Raw genomic sequence first — 19830 nt, 5'->3', positions numbered from 1 at the left:
CAGTTGCTGTCGGGGAAGTTCAAGCGGACGCAGACCTCCATCACTGACAGCAGTGCTCCGTACAAAGCCAGGAACGACAGAGTAAGTCTGGTTCCGACGTCGGTTCTCATCTTGAGCACGAGTTCCCCAAATGTCAACACACGCCTTCCTGTTCTCAGGGCAGCTGCTGGACTCTGATCGACCTGCCGGGACACGACAGCCTTCGCGCTCAGTACCTGGAGAAGTTCAAATCTTCAGCCAGGTGAGAAGATGGCAGCCTGTCTGAGCAGCAGAGGGAATTGCCAGACTGCTAAATGCGACCCGATAGATCGTATCTCATCTTTAGCCGTCGCCAACATGCGTTCCCACTCTACATCGGGTAGTTGGGGACTGTTAGGTAGTAGTTTTTATTCACATAGATTTCAGTTGCATCGTAGCTTGATTGTGTCTCTCACTTGTGAGTCGCTTTGGATAAAAAGCATTTGCTGAAATGACTGAATGTATATGCGACCCGTCTCTCCAGAGCCATAGTGTTTGTGGTGGACAGCGCCATCTTCCAGAAGGAAGTGAGAGATGTTGCAGAGTTTCTCTACATCCTGTTGACGGACACCGTCATCGCCAGGAATGTCCCAACTCTCCTGGTGGCGTGCAACAAACAAGGTTCACCCCCCCCCCCGCCCCCCCCCCCCCCCCTCACCCAGAACATCTCCACTTCACCTCTTGGTCCTTGTGCACCATTATTTACTGATCTGTCTCTTCTACAGATATCACCATGGCAAAAATCGGCTAAACTGATTCAGCAGCAGCTGGAAAAGGAAATGTAAGTAACAAATATATTTCCACATTTTTGGGCTCAACTTTTTTCAGGTTCAAGTTTTGTGCATCAGTCTCGAAAATGAATAATTCTGTTGAATTGTTCATATTTGAACTATTACATGGAGCTCCTAGTGTGTGTTAATTTGACACACGGTATGAAAAAGAGTCCAGTTATTATATCACTCAGCTAACTGTGCTAACATGCTAAACAGCGAGACCGTATTGCTGTCTCTCTGCGTGTCCGTAATTACTATAGCTATATGAGCTAAATTATCGTAGTCTGCAACTCTGTGTGTGTAGCGAGTTTCTTCTGCTGATCATAGAACAGCTGGCAAAGAGAAACTAGGTCAAAGTACGTAGTTTTCCTGCCTCGTGGTAGGGGGCGCTGTTATCCCAGGGATTCTATTTGTGACTCATCGACGACAAAGTTTGTTTCTTTGACTTTTAAAACGGACGGAAGGTGAGGAAGACGTCACTGAGGACTGTCCTGGTTTCTTTTGCGTGCTTGGTTCAGGGCCGTGCGTTAAACACGCTCTCGTTTTGCGTAGGAACACCTTGCGAGTGACGCTTTCTGCAGCCCTGAGCTCTCAGGACGGCTCTGTGGGCGGCAGCGTATATCTGGGCAAGCGGGGCAAGGACTTTGAGTTCGGTCAGCTGCCCATGAAGGTGGAGTTCCTTGAGTGCAGTGCCCGTGGCAAGGGTGAAGACGGCGATGCCGAAACGGAAAGCCTGGAGAAGAGCCTGGCTAAACTGTGAAACCTGCAGGTCAACATCCTGCGTGCAGAATTTTGCTTCAAATGTGCAAATCCATGATCGGTGGCCACCGCAATGCCAGTAAGCAATGAAGGGAAGACGTCTGCATTTCAGGGGAGGACGCCGTCTCATCTGGCTATCTACCTGACCTTCGGGTTAAAACTTCAAGTGACAATAAGACGTTGGGAGGTGCTCAGTGAAAACGCACCAACAGACTGATGTTGCTCCTCCGCGGGGCTGAGAATCATTTTGTCCTTTGGTGTAATTCATACTGTGAACATCCGAGTTCATGTGTAGCATAAAATAATTTTGATAAATGGTGGGATTTGCTGTTTAACTGGGAATGAAAGAAAAGTACCTTGTCGTCAGATTTTAACCGTGATGTTATAAAGTGATCGGGGTTCTAAGCTGCCCGTGAGACGGATGTGTGTGAGTCACATTCATTACTTTGAACGGTTAGTCTTGTGCCTTTTTGTCTTGTATTAGGACATTTATTTTGCTTATGTCCAAAAAAAAAGAGACTTGTGTGAGTACAATGCATTTACATTGAATTTATTGATGTTGTTTGAAGTTTCTTGGCTTAATTAAACATTTCTTTGATGATGATTGACTCCACAGATGAGTAGGAGCAGGAGTGGTGTGTGTGTGTGTGTGTGTGTGTGTGTGTGCGTGTAATAGCCTGTAATTAAGGAGAGAAAACAATGTAATCAATTGTGCATTCTGGAATGCAACCTTAACATTGATTAACTTGCTTTATTCCCTCGGACTGAGATGTATCTTAAAAAGAATCACCACTTAAAATATCGGTTCACAGATTCCTTCGGTCTATTTTGGAAGTTCTAAAATAAGATTTTATAGGACCACAAATAAAACCCTATGAGCCACGCCCAATGAATAAAGTGTAACTCAAATAATTGCACATGCAGGCCTTTGAATATTCTTTAAGCTCATAGGAAACTGGTGCTGAACCAGAATTTCTGTTTTAGCACATCATGGAAGTAATTACATGGAGTCAGACAATAATACAATAATAATAATACAATATGTATGGTATTCCATAAAGTGATTAAGGATCGAGCACGAGGAATGGTGGCATAGAGGGGAGGGGGGGGCGATGCAAGGGACAGGGTGAAGTGGAGGAAGTTGATTTGCTGTGGCGACCCCTCACGGGACAAGCCGGAAGTACACTACTACTCTCCTATAGGTGGAAGATGATCACGTGGTTCGTGCCGGTTTCTGACTGAAAGAATAAAGTGAATATCCTGAAGCTGACTATATTACTGGACTATTGTCGGTCTGTTCAGGGAGAGTGTAAAAAGACCGGGTCCCGCTTTGTCGCTCCGGCTGCGCTGCCGCGTCTGTTCACAGGCGCGATCCCGCTACGGGGCGGCACGGGGGCTTCGACCTGCTCCGTCTCCGACCTGGGTCGGTTCGCCCCTCCTTAGGCGACCTGGCGGCCCCGGGCTCCCCGGGACCGCCATATCGGTACCGGACTTAGCTCGGACACCCGTTCGACACAGCCCGCAGCAGCCCAGAGACCCTGAGCTCAGACGATCCGCCAGCCTCAGCCTCCCGGTAGCTCGGATTACAGGCACGCGCCACCGCACCCGGCGAGGAACCCGTTCATTCACTGGGGGGTTGAGTCGCACAAATGTGACGTCATCTGGAGTCACGGTCAGACGGTATCGTGACCAAAATGAAAGTTCTGCTTATGTATGTTTTTGCATACTACCCCCTGACAATTGTAATATAATCTTTATACACTCTTTGTATACTGTTATTCGTTTGGATTTTTTTTTTTTTTTTTAAATCGTGACGGAAATTAATCTAATGGTGCACTAATTATTTATTTGTATTTTTCCCCATTAAGATTTATTTCCTCAATTTTTCCATACTGTATCCAATTTGACCAAGTCAGAGTATTTACATTGTGACAAATTGTATTTATTGGATGGATTAATTTTATTCTCTGTGTATGGTGTGACAGAATACTACGTCACATTTGTGCGACTCAACCCCCCAGTGAATGAACGGGTTCCTCGCCGGGGTGCGGTGGCGCGTGCCTGTAATCCGAGCTACCGGGAGGCTGAGGCTGGCGGATCGTCTGAGCTCAGGGTCTCTGGGCTGCTGCGGGCTGTGTCGAACGGGTGTCCGAGCTAAGTCCGGTACCGATATGGCGGTCCCGGGGGAGCCCGGGGCCGCCAGGTCGCCTAAGGAGGGGCGAACCGACCCAGGTCGGAGACGGAGCAGGTCAAAGCCCCCGTGCCGCCCCGTAGCGGGATCGCGCGTGTGAATAGATGCGGCAGCGCAGCCGGAGCGACAAAGCGGGACCCGGTCTTTTTACACTCTCCCTGAACAGACCGACAATAGTCCAGTATTATAGTCAGCTTCAGGATATTCACTTTATTCTTTCAGTCAGAAACCAGCATCTTGTATTATTGTCTGTCTCTGGGTCCATCTAATGACACGATGACGCTCCCGGTGTGAAGAGCATCAAACATGGGAGCGAAGACTATTTAACAAATGTTTGTGAAGTTTAAACAAGGAAAGAGAAACTTATGAACGGTTGTCGTCCGATAAAATAAAAAGCAGATTCTCTGGTTAACCCAGAGGGTAGACGGTCAGAGTCGAGCTCTGATCTGCAACCACCACACTGGGCTGTCCTCTCAGCGTAGCAGGACACAACCAGTTCAACTTGTCCCCGTGCCTGATGCTCAGTTTGGGACCAGACCTGTCCTCCGTCACTTCCTCTGAGCCTCCTCCTCCTCCTCCTCCTCCGTCTCTCTTTGCTTCCACCTTCAGTGCCGTCTCGTCTTCGTCGTGGGATTGTCTTTCTTCTTCGCCTTGCTCTTACCCTTTCTGCGTGGGGGTGCCGGGGCTCTTGACTTGGCCTTTGACTCTGGAGACACCACCGGGTGCTTACTGAGGTCCCACAGGGCGACCAGGCCATCGTTACCCCCAGTGACAAGCCAGTAATGGTGGGGGAAATAAACTCACAAAGTGGCTTGCGAAGCGCCGAGCCCGTGAGCCTTGAACGCTCCCTGCTGCTCCACTTTGGAGCCGCTCCCAATCTGCACCAGATACACCCGGCCGTCTTCCGCCGCGCAAGCCACGACGTTTCCACAGCTTGCCACGGAGGCACAGTGGACGAGTGGCGGATTGAAAAGCTGCCCGGGACGCTGAGGACGGTCGCCTTCTTCCTCGACCACATCCTGCAGGTTGAGGGTCCAAAGAGGGCGCATCTTCTGGAGCCCCCACAGCATGACCTGAAGAGACAAGAGGGGGGAAACTGAGCCTAAATTTGATCCTTTGATCCCTAAACACAAAGGATCAAACCCCCCCCCCCCGGACTTCACAGATCCTCTTGCGTTCCTTACCTGCATGTCTAGCCCAGCAGAAAGCAGGTTATTGGGCCTGTGGGGCCGGAAGGCCACAGAGGAGCAGATGTTGGTGTGTCTGCAAAGCGTCCTGCGAACCTTTCCCCCGGGGAGCTCCAGGATGCGCACCGCCCCAGAGTCATCAGCCACCGCCAACGCCGAGGCCGTCTCGTTCAGCGCCATGGCGTTGATCTCCTCCTCGCCCGCACCGAGAAACTGTTCCACGGGACCCCGCAGCATTCTGGGGTCCAGCGCACTGACCGTGTCTCCATGCGACAGGTAGAACCGGCCCGGAGCTGCAGGTGAAAACACAACGCTCGTGCAGTCATCTTTCCCAGGGAGAGCGAGACGGCCGGCGACGGCGCCGTCTTGACTCCACACTGTGACCTCTCCGCCTTCGGAGCCTGAGGCGAGGAGACCCTCGGGACCCGGAGAGGCCCCGACACACAGGATGGGTGCGGAGTGGCCCTCAGACCACTGCCTGGCCATGCTGCCAAAAAAGAGATTAAAAAACAAGGAGAAATGTCACAGCGTTCAAATGAGTTAATGACGTCATCATCAATGGACAACAATTTGTTTTTCGACCATTATTTAGACTAAATCTTATTACTGAATTCAGGATATTAATGACATTTATCAGTGTGATTTATAGAACAATTCAAAAGCGTTACTACGAGTAAATCTGGAGTCTCTAAACGGAACAGAAACAGGAGGACAGAGAAGGCCGCTCACCGCTACGGATACACGAAACAATGTGCGCAAGTGAGGAGAGCTATTCACAAAAGAGAGGCGAGAAATGAGCGCAAATCCCAAAGCTAATAACGAGCTAATGATCAATGACGGAGCAGAGTCCGCCTCCGAGCTTCGGGGCGTGTCTGTTAACCAGGAAGTGTTTAGTGACGTACGTAAGGTTTTTGTTTTTTTAAAGCAAAACTTTATTTATTAAGTATGGAAGCCTGTTTCCGCCACTTGACAAAAAATACATCTCTTGCTATCTCATAATTATGACTTAGTATCTAATTAATTTTGATTTAGTATCTCATAATTATGACTTAGTATCTCATTAATTAAAGATAGCAAGAGATGTATTTTTTTTTCATGTGGCGGAAACAGGCTTCCATAATCCCCCCCCCCCCCTTCTTGACTGAATAATAAGATTTGTGATCTTTTTGTGCCGCCCAGTTCCAAATGTATATTCATTCATCTTTTTAACTACTTTGTCCGTTACCTGGGTCACAGATTGTGCTGGAACCTATTCCAGCAGTCAACGGGGCAAAAGGCGGGATACACACTGGACAAGCCGCCAGTTCATCGCAGGGCCACAGACAGGCAGACAGTCATTCACACACACACACACTCACACCTGTTGTGAAAAAACTAAATACGTGTAATAAGCATTAATTCCTACTCAATCTGCAGAAAAGGAAAAACAAAAAGCATGCAGGGCTCACAGAAAGCAGATCATTGTTCCGTGGACCACGCAGCCCCCCCCCCCCCCCCCCCCCCCCCCCCCCCGCCTGCAGCTCCAATGGCTGCTCTACGCTGATTCACCCAAAGCTGCAAATCTGATGAGTCTGTTCCCTTTCAGGGTCAGTGAACAGCCTGTTATACTGCATTGTGAATACGGAGCGGAGAGAACAGGCTATAGCTTTTACAGTCTCCCCCCCCCCCCCCCCCCCCCCCCCCCCCACACACACACACACACACACAGTATGTCCTCATGAAGAAGCAGCAGAGCTCTTTGAATAAAAGTACCAGCAGTCACTTCTTTTTTTTTCCCCTGCTCATCACCTTTACTTCCTCACATTTATTCTCGTTCTCCCTCCCAGTAGACATGGGGTTTCCTTGAAACATTCACACCGAGACGATGAGGCCACCTTATTTCCCGGCGAGGACGGTGCTTTTCCACAAGGAGCCAAATGGGGTGACGTACAGAGTCCCAGCTTTGCTCTATCTGTCCCGCTCGAGATGCTTCCTGGCCTTCAGCGAAGAGAGACTCAGCCCGTCGGACTCTCAGGCTCACCTGCTGGTCATGAGGAAGGGAACCTTCTACAGGAACTACGTTGAGGTCAGTGTCAGCAGGTCAGGCATACAGCAGTTACCATGGCGATCCAGCTGGTCCTCTAATTACTATTAGTATATAAGATATAGAGGAAAATCTAAAATATTTGGTATTAATGGCAATATAATATAAGAAGGCTGATAAAAGGTTTGGTGTGGCGTCCTCTAATTAGGAAATGTAGACGGTAGCGATCAGGAAGTGGGAGTATTAGTCAGCTCTCCATCACTTTGTTGCTCCAGTGGGAGGACATGCACGTTCTGGGCACGGCCCTCCTGCCGGGGTACCGCTCCATGAACCCATGCCCGGTGTACGACGACTTCACCGGCACGCTCTTCCTGTTCTTCATCGCCGTCTTTGGCCACACCTCCGAGTCCTATCAGCTGGTGACGGGGAGGAACGTCACCCACCTCTGCTTCATCTGCAGCACCGACAGCGGGGAAACGTGGAGTCCAGCCACCGACCTGACCGAGCACGTCATCGGAGACACGATCAAAGGCAAACGACGCAGAATCTTTACGCCCCCTAGAGCCTCAAACGTCTTTCAAATCGACTTTATCTGTCATTTAGGATCTGGTGGGTTCTCTTTGATGTGTTTGTGAAGGGTTCCTCCTCTGTTCCTGTTCCTGCAGAATGGGCCACGTTCGCTCTGGGCCCAGGCCACGGCCTTCAGCTCAAGTCCGGCCGCCTGCTGATTCCTGCCTATGCGTACCGCATCGCATGCAAAGAGTGCTTCGGACAGCTCTGCCAGACGACTCCGCGAGCCTTCTGCTTCTACAGCGATACCCACGGACAAACCTGGCGTTTCGGGGAGCCGGTACGCGGGCCCGAGAGCGTGGAGTGTCAGATGGTGTCTGTGGATGAAGAGGACGGGACAAACGTGCTGTACTGCAATGCGCGTAGTCCGCTGGGATACCGGGTGCAGGCCCTCAGTCTGGATGAGGGGTCGGTGTTTCAGGAGGGGCAGCTGGTGCAGCGGCTGGTGGAGCCTGGGAATGGTTGTCATGGTAGCATTGTGGGATTTCCTGCCCCGTTGAGTTTATGCCATTCTCTTGAGAATCACTCGTATCGGCCTGTGCATTGCTGCAGACACCGGACACCCCGCATGGCATATTCAACCATCGCCACTGATGTGTCATCCAATCATATTGCCCCTCCGGACTTCCTCACGCCCACCTGGATCGTATACTCCCACCCAACACGGGCCACCACGCGCAAGGATCTGGGCTTGTTCCTCAGCCTATTTCCCCGTGATCCCGACAGCTGGCGCGGCCCCTGGGTGATCTACGAGGGGCCCAGCGCTTACTCTGACCTCGCCTACCTGGAGCTGCCGCCCTCACCTGGCAGCCCGCCCGCTGTGGCCTTCGCCTGCCTTTTTGAGTGTGGCAGCAGAACAGCATATGACGAAATCTGCTTCTGCATCTTCACCCTCTACGAGCTCATTGATAATCTGCCACAAAACGTGCAGCTGGGAAACATCTGTGAAGACTTCAGGGGACAGCAGCACCAAGTTCCTGAGAGCAGTCGGCGACAGGATGCTCAAAGTGCAGCAGATTCCCATCAGGGAAAGCAGAGGAAGAAGAACAAGCTGGCTGAAATGTGCTCTGTGTCTTAAATGTCTTACAACTATTACTTTATAAATAGTGTCAAGTATGTATACGCCATCGATCCTTTGATCAGTAAAGACCACCTCTATGACGACTATTTATTGATCCTAAGAAATAAATTAATGTCGGACTACTCGGATACGTTTCTAAAGGAAAAAGGGAAGGATGCAAATTTGAAACACCTCCGTGTATAATTTAATCATGTTTAATTTACAATAGAATCAAATCTGAACATTTCTATTTCACCAAAAGACTGAACAACTTCATAAATATATAATTGATCCCAGAGCTGTATTGGGTTGCTTATCCAATAAAGTAAACATTGGTTGTAAATCATCAGTTTTATACTGCTTTCAAAAGACCATTTCTGAAATATCAGGAAACAATTTCATCATCTGCCATTTTGTCTTTTTTCATTCGTTATCAGGATCCTTCATTCACGACGTCACGCTAAACAAGTGGAACGAGAGTAGAAAAGTCCAAAGCCTGTAATTGATCGCAAGGTGATTTTGTTCCAACTACCTTCTTCGAAGTCAACGATGAATTTTAATTCTCAAGAAAAATGTCAGTCTTTTACACACAAAGCTTTCATCAAACTAAATATACTGTTTACAAACTCCAAACACAGAAGCTAACAGCGACATCATACAAATAGAATGCTCCCCTGGTTTGACGTCATCTTAATTAGAACATGCTTTCTGGACTATTTATATAATAACTTTGGAGAATGGCGGCTTAAACTCCTTCATAATTTTAAGTCAAACTGTATTCATTCATTCATTCTTCTTGAAGACGATGTCACCGTAATCGTCGTCTCCAACTGCTTATCCGAACCGGGTCAGTTTAAACCGGAGCCTATCATCGTGGCTGCAGGCAGGAGTTGAGCTACACCCTGGGGACAAGTCACCCGTTCATTGCAGGGACACATATAAAGACACACCCACTCACAAGGGCCATTTTATACTGACCAATCCAACTAAGACGCATGTTTTAGTTGGGATGAAGCCGGAGAACCCAGAGAGAACCCACGCAAAAACACGGGGAGAACACAGGAACGCTGCACAGACAGGAGTCGACCCAAGGACCTAAACCTACACTGTGTCTTTTGGGTTTTTAAATTTCAAGCGAGGCTGCAGCACCATCTCTAGCACATCATTCCCATCTGCTCCAACAGGAGGCGCTCCCACATCAACAAGTGCTGCTAATCTAATCCGCTCTTCTGATGGTGCCGAGAGCCGAAAATCTAAACCTGGTAGAACCTCAGAGCAGTTGTATTAGTTACGAGAAACACACACCGTCTCATCTGGACAGTTTCTCATCAGACAGACTCCGCCCCCATCCTCTCATTTTTACAACGCTGCCCTGACAGGAGGGCCATCGCCTCGAGGGTCATTACCCCGCCTGCACTCTTCCACATTTCTGGCTTCATTTTTTTGTTTTCTTTCAAACAGCACACGACTGTATAATGGATCTGAGGATGATCGTTGTTCTGGCTGTGTTAACTGGGGTCACAGGAAGCTCCAATGCAACAATGAGACCCGAGACCGGTTCAGTGGACACGGCGGGCGATCTCAACACTGTCCCAGAGACAGTAGAGGACACACTCGTCTTTGGACAGGTGAGAGCGGATCCAGATACAGCTGGGTTTATTCTGTGTGTAACCGGGTTTAATTTGGCTGTTAGATTGAATACATGGAGAGACTGTGAGAACTCCCTGAAACACAAATTATAAAGAGCGTTTGTGTATTTGTAGAAATCAATATTATATTGTCCTAAAATCAAACGCTGAGGCTTCCTTCCTTCTCAGCCGCTAAGGCATCACTAAAGTCATGAACTGTTAAAGGTGTCAAACATTGCTGGGACATACTTGACTTATGGAACAAAAGTGTCAAATTTGAGCTTGGCTCCAAAAATTAAAAGCAGTGTTCTTGGCGACGAGGACGAAGGTAAGGGATGTGATCATGTCAGAGTTCCACGGTTTTCCTCAGTTCTTCCACTTGTTCTTCTTCGCAGGCAGCTGCCCTGTAGCCTCTAGGTATTTGTGGACGAGTTGCTCTTGCGTTGCTGGTTTGCAGGGTGCGTATCGGCTGTACTCCATGGTGTACTCGCCTTTTCCCTGTATACACAACAACGGAGAATGTAGACGTTAGCGTGAATCGTGGAAGTTGTCCTGAATCAGGAGGCTCTTCTGAAAGTACCAAGCTATAACAAGAAAAATGCTTTTCAGGGTTACGTTATTAATTTACAGATTATATTCACCGATAGAAAATACTTGAATTGTACTTCCAAAGTCCCTAAAATACATCTTTGAGTTGCCTTAGACACTCGGATCAGTGCGCCGGGTGTTGACTCACTTCAGTAGTGGTGCGTAGTTCCGAGGAGTAGCCGAACATGTCGTTTAAGGGAATCTGTTGGGAGAATTGGGAGTAATTTAAAACTCTCTGTACATGCCATATGTAAAAAAAAAAAAAAAGATACAAGATGTACTCACATCAGCATAGAGTGTGAAGTATCCTTCAGCTTCATCCTGTCCTGTGATTATACCATGGCGAATGTTTACTCCTGCAATCACTGCTCCCTGAAACTCCTGCGGTGCTACGATTTCCACAGACATGACTGGCTCCAGGATGACCACGTCGACTTTTCCCATAGCTTAGGTGAACACAAGGGATCCAGCATTAGCGTCCAACTTCAAATGGTGTTGAAGCCAACACAGAAATAAAATTTAAAAACAAAGTTCAGACGCAACCCGGCCAGCCGCACCTTGTTTCAGAGCGCCTTCTCCTGCTCGTATGAAGGAGGCCTCATTGGAGTCCACTATGTGATGCGCCCCATCTTCCAGGACGAATCTGAGTCCTGAGATCTTGTGTCCACTCAAGGGTCCATTCTCACAGGCCTTCCTGAAGCCCTGCAGCACGGCGGGAAGAAAGATGAAGCAAATTATATTCGCTCCCACGTCAATAGCTGCACTTTGACTGTGAATGCATTCAAGTTTAGGTCGATTAACCTTTTCAACAGCCGGCACAAACGGCTTCGGGACGTTTGTTCCAAGAGTCTGGTCTTCAAACTCCAGCTTGCTGGAATGTTCCATATCAAGAGGCACGAGGACCCCTGTAACTTTACCGTACTGCCCGGCGCCGCCGCTCTGCTTCTTGTGCGTGAAGTCGAACCTGTGGAAAACGGTACACATTTTAAATCATATGGGGTTAAACAGCTCTTGAGTCTAATTATTGCTTGTGTGAAATGTCTGGTTCTTAGTTGAAAGAATTTACTATTTTCTTGTATTATGGAAGAAAAGAAAAAAAAAGAAAAATGGGGCTTTGTCTCTTTAAACAGGGGGCGGTCCTTAAAGAGTCCCAGTGCACCAGGAAGTAGGAAGTGGTCTTTTGCGGCATGAGGAACAGCTGAGACTGAACAGCGCCCATCTCCCACTAACGCCTTTATTTATTTTGTGTGCCTTCGCTTTCGTCAGCTGTGTAAATTCCTCCCGTTCTCCTACGTTATGTGGATGTTGTTATAAAGTCTTTTTTCCCCCAAACGCTCCAAACCACTGACACCTGTGCGGGTCAAAGTCCCTCTGTCCCTGCTCACTACAGCGACTTCCTGTTTTTCCTCACATTCACTCTGTACTTTTTCTGGAGCAACAGAACGAAGAGGAAACCGAGGAAGACGTTATGGCAACCGGCGAGCTGAACCCAAGCCACTACCCTGCCCGGAGGGCAGCCATCGTGGTCCAACACTATCTCAACAGCCGCTACGGGTCTCCAAACAAACTGTTCATGGTGCACAGGGTCCACAGAGCATGTGCGGAGGTCTGTTAACTATTAAACTTTACTCTGCCGCGAAGGGATAAATGCGTTGCCTTCCTATTATAACTGTGGTTGCCTCTCCTCCTTTAAGGATGTGCCAGACGCAGGAAGAAAGTATCAGCTGGACATCTCAATCCAGGAGATAATGAGCAACGTAAGATGCAGCATATTCGTTCTCAAAGAGGAATAATCTCTGGCCTTAGATTGAGCAGGTCTGCCCAGATATGAAGATGCAGGCGACTCCTTTGCTCTGTACACACGTCACCGCTTCCGCGATAGATCCTGCCTTTAATCCCGTCTGCCGCCTTTCCCCCCCGCCCTCCCACGCAGGCGATGGAGGAATGCTCTGCGGAGGTTTTGTTTCCGAGAGGAGAGCAGCCGGGCTCGGCCGAGGTCCGGGCTTCATGCGAGGAGCTGCTTAAAATCAACTCCACAACTCAAGACGAGGCTTTTTATCAACAGCACAAGAATAACCAAACCCTGGTGTCGGCCCAATACCTGCCTGGTATGCAGACTGAAACAAACGCAGAACTAGTCTATCTAATCGATACACAAAGGCAGAACTAGTCCATATAATCGATACACAGGCAGAACTAGCCCATCTAATCGATACACAGGCAGAACTAGCCCATCTAATCGATACACGGGCAGAACTAGCCCATCTAATCAATACACAAAGGCAGACATCGCACGTCAACCGTTTGCAGGATTTTCACACTTTGTGATTTTGGATGTTTTGGGTAAACCAGTGTTCTTCTCAATAGTAAGATAACATTAATGCTCAGATGACAAGATAAATGTGTCATAATAACCGACTCTACGAACACGGACTTCTTCATAATCCACCGGTGCTCCAACAGACAGCTACGGGCACATCACTCCCGGCATGGAGCCTCTCAGGACCCTGGGCACTGTGGCTTCCAGCTTCATCATGCTAAACCAATCCAGCGAGAACACTCTGTACAACATCGCTCAGGTGGCCAACCTCACACAGCTGGTATGTCACCCAACCCAATGAAAGGTCTCTCGTGTCGGCCTCAAGTCCGATTTGGTCCTTTGTTGAGCCCCCCCCCCCCCCCCCCACTCTCTTCCACAATTCCTGCCACCCTACTTAAGCTGTCCGACGAAAAACAAAGGCTAGAAATTGCGACAATCTGTTCCGCTTAACTGGCGCTCAATGATCTTTTCATTTTGTGGGGATGAAGATTCACATCATGTTAAGGGAAGGGTTAGCGCCTGAAGCACATTGTTAACAGAGAAAGTTAGCGGCCATCATCATCATCATCATTATATCTGATTGGAGTTTATAATATTATAGTCACCTCATGCAAAGAAACCCTGACTTTGTCCACTTTCTTTCATTGCCTGTATTATTTAATTAGAATTATCTCTCTCGTTTGCAGCAGTCAACCGAGAACAGCCAGCTGAAGTTTCAATATCATGTGCTGCTCCATGACATGGTGTCACAGGTATTAGCTGTCGTTTTCATCATTATGCTTAGCAAATATTTTGATTTATTTATTCTTTATAAAATTAATAACTAAACAGTTTTTTTTTAACCTTAGAATGAGCGTTTTATATCAAAGAAGCGACGGGTCCATGTTTGTACCGTAGCCCCGAATGCCGGTCATTCTAGACGGAGCCTACTGTAGCTAATGATTTCAGCATAGTGACATCTTACAGTGAAACTGGTCTCTGCAGATGAATTGAGAACATCATGCATTCTTTCATCCACAATAACCTCTAATATTCTTCTTTTGTAATGTAGGAAATCATTAACTGGAAACTGCTGTTCACATGGTCTCCTGCAGAGGGCGTTAAAATCCAGCAGATGGAACAGCTGCCTCATGTTTGTGAAAAACTTCCAAAAACAAACTAAAAGTGACAGACATCACTCACAGCACCACAGCAGCATAAACATCTCGAGTCTACGAGGGAGCTGCAAGTACTAAGACGCGATTTGCTGCTGGAAAAAACTACAGGAAGTTGATGCTGCCGAAGAGTTCGTGGACTGAATCACATTCAGATCAGATGCTAAGCAGCGCTCACTTCGCAGCGCTTCTGGTCGACAAAATAAACCGTTTTTAACAATGAACAGTGTGTGTGTGTGTGTGTGTGCGTGTGTGTGACCACTTACGATACAGAATCTGCAATCGTCTCCCTGAATGCCACTTTGGGTTTTCCCATCACACAGACACAGCTGTACTCCCTCTCCAACCTCTGGAACAAACAAACCGAAACTCCGTTAGGTTTGAAGGGATGATTCCATCAAACATGAGAATTATATGTGCAACGCATTAAATAATAAACGTGTAAGTCCATCCTTGTCTGGTACCTGCGAGTAGATTTCTAGATGCAGTTCCCCCATGCCTGAGATGATGGTTTCTCTACTCTCCACGTCATAATGAACTCGAAACGTTGGATCTTCCCTGGTGAAACGGTTAATTCCTTTGGAGAATTTTTCCAGGTCATTCTAGTCCGAGGCCAGATAGTGATATGAGACGAGTTAACATACAAAAAATGCAGTTTTACAGTACTTATGGATAAATTAGAACTTTTCTTTACCTTGTTGGCTGGCTGAATCGACATGGAAATGACAGCGTCTGGGACATGAATCGACTCCTGTGCAACATGAAGAAAAAAAAAAAAAGGATTAACCTTAAATCGTGGAGAAAATATGGAAAGGAGATATTAAAAAAAATAATATCTTAAAGTGACAAATGCTCTTGTTCTTTCAAAGTTGCAATCTTTATTAGTCACCATGGAGAGGTTAGTGTTGGTCCTGGTTGTAAAAGTGTCTCCGCTGGAGCAGTCAATGCCAAACAGAGCACAAATGTCTCCCGCATAGACCTCATCCACATCCTGAAAGAGAATGCATGGAACGGGAACAAAGCATGTCTTACTTTACTTTAAACATTTCACTTTTTTGCTTTGATGCAGAGAAGGATGGAAACCTGTTACATGTTACATGTGATTATTCAAAAGTCACATAAGTCAAACCAAACATGGAACCTCTGAGCGTGCTCTGCCTGAAGTGTCTCACTCTCACCTCCAGCTGGGCGGCGTGGAGACGTATCAGCCGCTGAACTTTGACCTTCTTGCTTGTGCGCGTGTTGTAGATGTAGTCAGACTTCTTCAGACAGCCCTGGTACACCCTCATGTGCGTCAGCTGACCAAACTTCCCTGCCTTCAAACAACAAAGCAAGCCAGGAAACAATAAAACAATGACGGACTAAGAATTTCTGCTTCAGTCAAACTTTTAAAATAAAGAGGACGAGTGACGGCTCACTTCCAGTTTGAAGGCCAGACCAACAAAGGGGTGTGAGGAGTCTCTTGAAGAACCCATTTGAATTTTGGTTTCACTGTCATCGCTAACGGCGACAAACAGACAGACATCGGCGCAAAAAGGTTTTGTCACAAAAAAAATGTAGATCCATTTTTTTTTTCTTTGATGTAAACCGATTAATCCAATTTTTAATCTCCATCCAGACTCACTCGTTATTAAGAATAGCATAGTTTTTGACTTCGGCGGGGTTCGGCAGGTAATCCAGGACAGCGTCCAGGAGAGGTTGGACCCCTTTGTTTTTCAGCGCCGAGCCCACCAGCACCGGAGAGAAAAGCCGCTGCACTGTGGCCCTGCGGATTGCAGCCTGGCAAAGGGGGAAGCCACAAGATATGGGAGTCTGGGTAACAAACGGATCTTTATTCTATCACACAATCTGCAACTCAAAATTACGCAACAATGCGAGGAGGACCTTTGTCTTTGAGTGAGGTCTCTATTTTTACTTTACCAAGTTGGCATCGTGGTTCTGGTTGAAGATGGTTGCTGGTTATAACCACATTAGGTCATGTTAACTCTTAGTGTAAAGAAATCACATTTAACTTAAAAGACACACACCTTCAAATCGTCATTGTTCGGAAACCTTTCCTCCAAGAACATCTCTCCTAAGGTTTCGTCAGCGTTGGCCACACACTCCACCAGTTCCTGCCGACGGTCCGCAGCCTCCGCACGGAAGTCTGCCGGGATCTCATCGTAGCGAATATCTTGACTGTACGGAAGAAGGGCCGTTTCACTCAGCTTCGTATTTACACAAAATGCTCCCAAGAATAGAAATAGAATCGGCGATCATTTGGATGCTTCTTGAACAACTCTTTTCTATAACCTATAGCTGGAGGTCGTTTATCGCTTCTGCACCTGAGAGGTCTTCAACCACATTTAAGGTTAGAAACTATTCTTGCTGCTTAAGAATCAACGGAATCAACATGATTTTTACTTACGAGGTTGTAATTGACTGTCATTTAAAAAAAAACAATAAAGAAACAGTTCCACTCACCCAAAAGGTCCATCGAAATACATGCTTCGCTCCTCTATCAGGTCAATTATGCCTCGCAGGTTGCTTTCCAGACCGATGGGGATGCTGACAAATGCTGCATTGTGGTTGAGTTTGCTTCTGCACAAAGCAAAAGAAAAATACCATGTGAATAAAAGTAGAGGCACGTAAAGCACAGCAGACTGCTGGATCGTTCAACGTCAGTGAGTTAATGCCTCCTGGTGAGGGAGGGGGGGGGGGAGTTTGACCGATCGCTGTTTGTGCTACGACTTGTGTTTGATTTCTTTAAAAAACAAACAAATGAAATGTTCAGGCATAAAGAATAAACATGAAAGTTGCATTTCAACACATGGTGCAACTCAGACTGTGCATGAATGTGCAGCCGAGCGGATCACACCTCAGCTGCTGCAGGGCCCGGTTGCAGTCGGCACCCGTGCGGTCCAGCTTGTTGACGAAGGTCAGGAAGGGGACGTTGTAGCGTTTCATCTGCCTGTTCACCGTAATGGTCTGACACTGGACTCCTCCAACAGCACAGAGAACCAGCACCGCTCCGTCCAACACACGCAAGGCTCGCTCGACTTCAATCGTAAAGTCCACGTGACCTGGAGGAGCAACAGAAGAAAGACACTTCAAACCAGAAAGCAATGGTTAAGCCCTAATGCGTATGATTAGTGTAATTAATCATGTGTATTTCAAAACCACTCCGATCGAAATCTGACCTCTTCACTTTTCAAAGTTTCAGATTCCGTGATTTATAGAAGAAAAACGCAGATCAAGTTATTTATTCTATTTTTTTTCCATAACATTTCTACACCTAGAATGAAATAAATACATAATTTGCTTCTCACCGTCTACTTCGATTTTTTTGGGGAGGGAATATGCACATCTACCTATCAGCCTTATCAGTAAATGGGAAAATCCAGATTTATTTGTATCCCAGATGGGTATGCGGATAAAAGATTAATGGAATCCGAGTTAGACCCATCTTCAGATATGTTTTTCCCACTATCCTGCAATCATAAACATACCCTCAATGGTGGAGGTAAACATAAGACGAGGCTAAATATTTATTACTTTCATTACCTGGTGTGTCAATAATGTTGATGTTGTGATTCTTCCACATTGTGTACGTCGCAGCTGACTGGATGGTGATGCCTCTTTGCCTTTCCAGCTCCATCGAGTCCATCGTGGCTCCTACACCGTCCTTGCCCTTCACCTGCACGCAGCAGTAAAGTGGACGCTACTACACACCTGTAGAACCTTAGCCGCCATTCCCCAAACACCTCAGCGGTCACCTCGTGAATCTCTGCTATCCTGCCGGTGTAGAAGAGGACGCGCTCCGTCAGCGTGGTCTTCCCCGAGTCGATGTGCGCTGAGATGCCGATGTTACGGATCCTCTCGTTGGGAAAGAAGCCAGAGGAACATGTGCGACAGCTGCTGACGAGGCCCTGTGGGGGGAAAGAAGATGTTCTACCACATTTTGAGCAGCTAATCGATCGGCCGGTTAGATGTCAATAGGTGCATAATCAAACCCCTCAGCTCACACACGCGTACCTTTTTGACGGCTGCGCGTCCTGGTGCTAAAACACTTGATTTCGCCAGAGATAGCCCCCCTTTTAGAACTCTCATGATGTCGACCGCACGGCAGACCAGAACGTGATCGTAGTCCACCGTTTACACAACCCCTCGACCCGCTAGATGTCACGCCGGGTCCTGATGGTTACTTCCGCACGACGGAAAACGAGATGTGCCAAAATTATCGCTGTTGGAGTTTAATGCTAATAATAATAAAATATATATACTATATATACTATATATATATATATAACACATTATTACTACGTGGCTCACGTATATATATATTTTTTTTTTTCAAATAGAGACCCATCAATGTAATATCAGCGAAAACACAAAAAACGCGAACAGTAAAGAGACGTTCAGGTGCGCTCGGTCAGTTCTAAACTTACTTAACTTCGGTCAATTTGTGGCATTTAAGCAAATACTCGAAACTTAAAGTTAGCGTCACTTCTGTCATCCGAGGCTCCGCTATCTCGAGTCAAAAAAAAAACGTGCTAACGTTTAGCTCTATCAGCGCTACATCACAGTCATAGTAGTAGCACGCCTGGAGTCAGCGACATCTGCCCCTACTATGGCGAGTGTCGCCTTCTAAAGCTTCCACAACATCCAGCCCGCACACGTCCCACTCCACGCGCCCGCGGCGTGCGGTAAACCTGCAGCCCGACGCCGCTGCGTCACGCACGGGCAGAGGATCTCGGGATCGGGCTGGTGAGTCCCGTTTTCTTTATGAAAACATTTCTACCTTTATTTTGGCTTCTACACCGTCACATTGGTTTAGATTTAGAATGTCATCAGGGTACACTTTGTTCTATATATATAACTATATAACTAATTGTGTGCATGTGCGTGCGTGAGTGATTGAATGATTAGTGTCACAATAATTAAATGGAAAAAGCAACGACACGAGACTCACGGTCCCCCCCCCCTCCCCCCCAGGCGTGAGTCACGCCGTCTGATCATCATTAGACTTTGATTTCACAAGGACCTGCTCGATGAGTCGTTCCCTCCATTGCTGTCCTTCATGGCTCATTTCCTTTCTGACAGTAGAGAATATGCTGAGCGCTTTAATGACGGAGAGCGACTCACAAAAGGTTCCGAAATATTATAATTTTATAAGGAAGGCTAGCAGCTCACGATTTAGTTACTGTGATCTTCGCGTGTGCACGTGGAGTCGTAGAACGTGGAATACTGTACAGTTGGCTGGAATGTTTTGACTACAAAAAAAAAAAGGGAATGCATCATGCACATTTTTTTTAAGGTTCCCAGTTTCCCACTATCAGACTAAATGCAGAGGTTGAGGCCTAGTTTATTTATTTTTTAAACTCTTGGATATTAATGCCATGTTTTTTTAATGGCTACTGTTTTTAATGTTGCCCACCGGTCTGATCTAATGGAACCACGCATCTTATTATCATCTAATGAAAATGCTGTTTAGAGCAAAAAAAAAAACCAGTTTACCTGGTGTCCGGTCACAGGAGGGCGTATCATGCTGACAAACTGGTGTAAAAGATAAATAAAATA

The 19830-nt window shown here is 47.1% G+C and overlaps 5 protein-coding genes across 6 annotated transcripts in view; 3 read left to right on the top strand and 2 right to left on the bottom strand.

Moving 5' to 3' along the window:
- Window positions 1–2151, top strand: part of srprb (SRP receptor subunit beta) — a 2298-nt gene extending 147 nt beyond the window's left edge. The window contains 6 exon segments of the mRNA XM_068745746.1: window positions 4–81; window positions 159–241; window positions 503–639; window positions 744–757; window positions 759–799; window positions 1344–2151. Of these exon segments, the coding sequence (XP_068601847.1) occupies window positions 4–81; window positions 159–241; window positions 503–639; window positions 744–757; window positions 759–799; window positions 1344–1551 (561 nt within the window). The 3' untranslated portion in view covers window positions 1552–2151.
- A 1784-nt stretch (window positions 2152–3935) lies between these two features.
- Window positions 3936–5785, bottom strand: wdr53 (WD repeat domain 53). Its single transcript, XM_068745249.1, is given in 4 exon segments — window positions 3936–4380; window positions 4383–4814; window positions 4926–5415; window positions 5658–5785. Coding segments are annotated over 3 exon segments (1152 nt in total). The 5' UTR covers window position 5415; window positions 5658–5785; the 3' UTR covers window positions 3936–4149.
- Window positions 5786–6792: 1007 nt separating this feature from the next.
- neu4 (sialidase 4) lies at window positions 6793–8599 on the top strand. Its single transcript, XM_068745248.1, has 3 exons — window positions 6793–6993; window positions 7227–7482; window positions 7617–8599. The coding sequence occupies exons 1-3, from the start codon at window positions 6793–6795 to the stop codon at window positions 8597–8599; spliced, it is 1440 nt and encodes a 479-aa protein (XP_068601349.1).
- A 186-nt stretch (window positions 8600–8785) lies between these two features.
- On the top strand, window positions 8786–14464 carry lxn (latexin). Of its 2 annotated transcripts, XM_068745163.1 has the most exons (7): window positions 8786–10209; window positions 12233–12403; window positions 12492–12554; window positions 12731–12905; window positions 13261–13397; window positions 13807–13869; window positions 14169–14464. In XM_068745163.1, exons 1-7 carry the CDS (start codon window positions 10057–10059, stop codon window positions 14277–14279), a joined length of 873 nt encoding a protein of 290 aa, XP_068601264.1. In that variant the 5' UTR covers window positions 8786–10056; the 3' UTR covers window positions 14280–14464. The 2 variants fall into 2 exon arrangements, with proteins under 2 accessions (XP_068601264.1, XP_068601265.1); XM_068745164.1 differs by lacking the exon at window positions 8786–10209 and having other exon boundaries at window positions 12050–12403; window positions 13804–13869.
- On the bottom strand, window positions 10335–18360 carry gfm1 (G elongation factor, mitochondrial 1). The gene is made up of 18 exons (XM_068745162.1): window positions 18286–18360; window positions 18027–18179; window positions 17815–17947; window positions 17129–17333; window positions 16735–16851; window positions 16299–16449; window positions 15896–16050; window positions 15690–15771; window positions 15450–15587; window positions 15161–15262; window positions 14966–15022; window positions 14736–14873; window positions 14538–14620; window positions 11599–11761; window positions 11355–11499; window positions 11083–11243; window positions 10946–10999; window positions 10335–10707 (listed from the first exon to the last, which is right to left on the bottom strand). Exons 1-18 carry the CDS (start codon window positions 18358–18360, stop codon window positions 10576–10578), a joined length of 2244 nt encoding a protein of 747 aa, XP_068601263.1. The 3' UTR covers window positions 10335–10575.
- Window positions 18361–19830: the final 1470 nt, after the last annotated feature.

The sequence above is a fragment of the Brachionichthys hirsutus genome, chromosome 11 (assembly GCF_040956055.1).
Source record: "Brachionichthys hirsutus isolate HB-005 chromosome 11, CSIRO-AGI_Bhir_v1, whole genome shotgun sequence".
NCBI classification, from domain to species: domain Eukaryota; kingdom Metazoa; phylum Chordata; class Actinopteri; order Lophiiformes; family Brachionichthyidae; genus Brachionichthys; species Brachionichthys hirsutus.
This window is presented reverse-complemented; position numbering and strand designations above follow the sequence as displayed.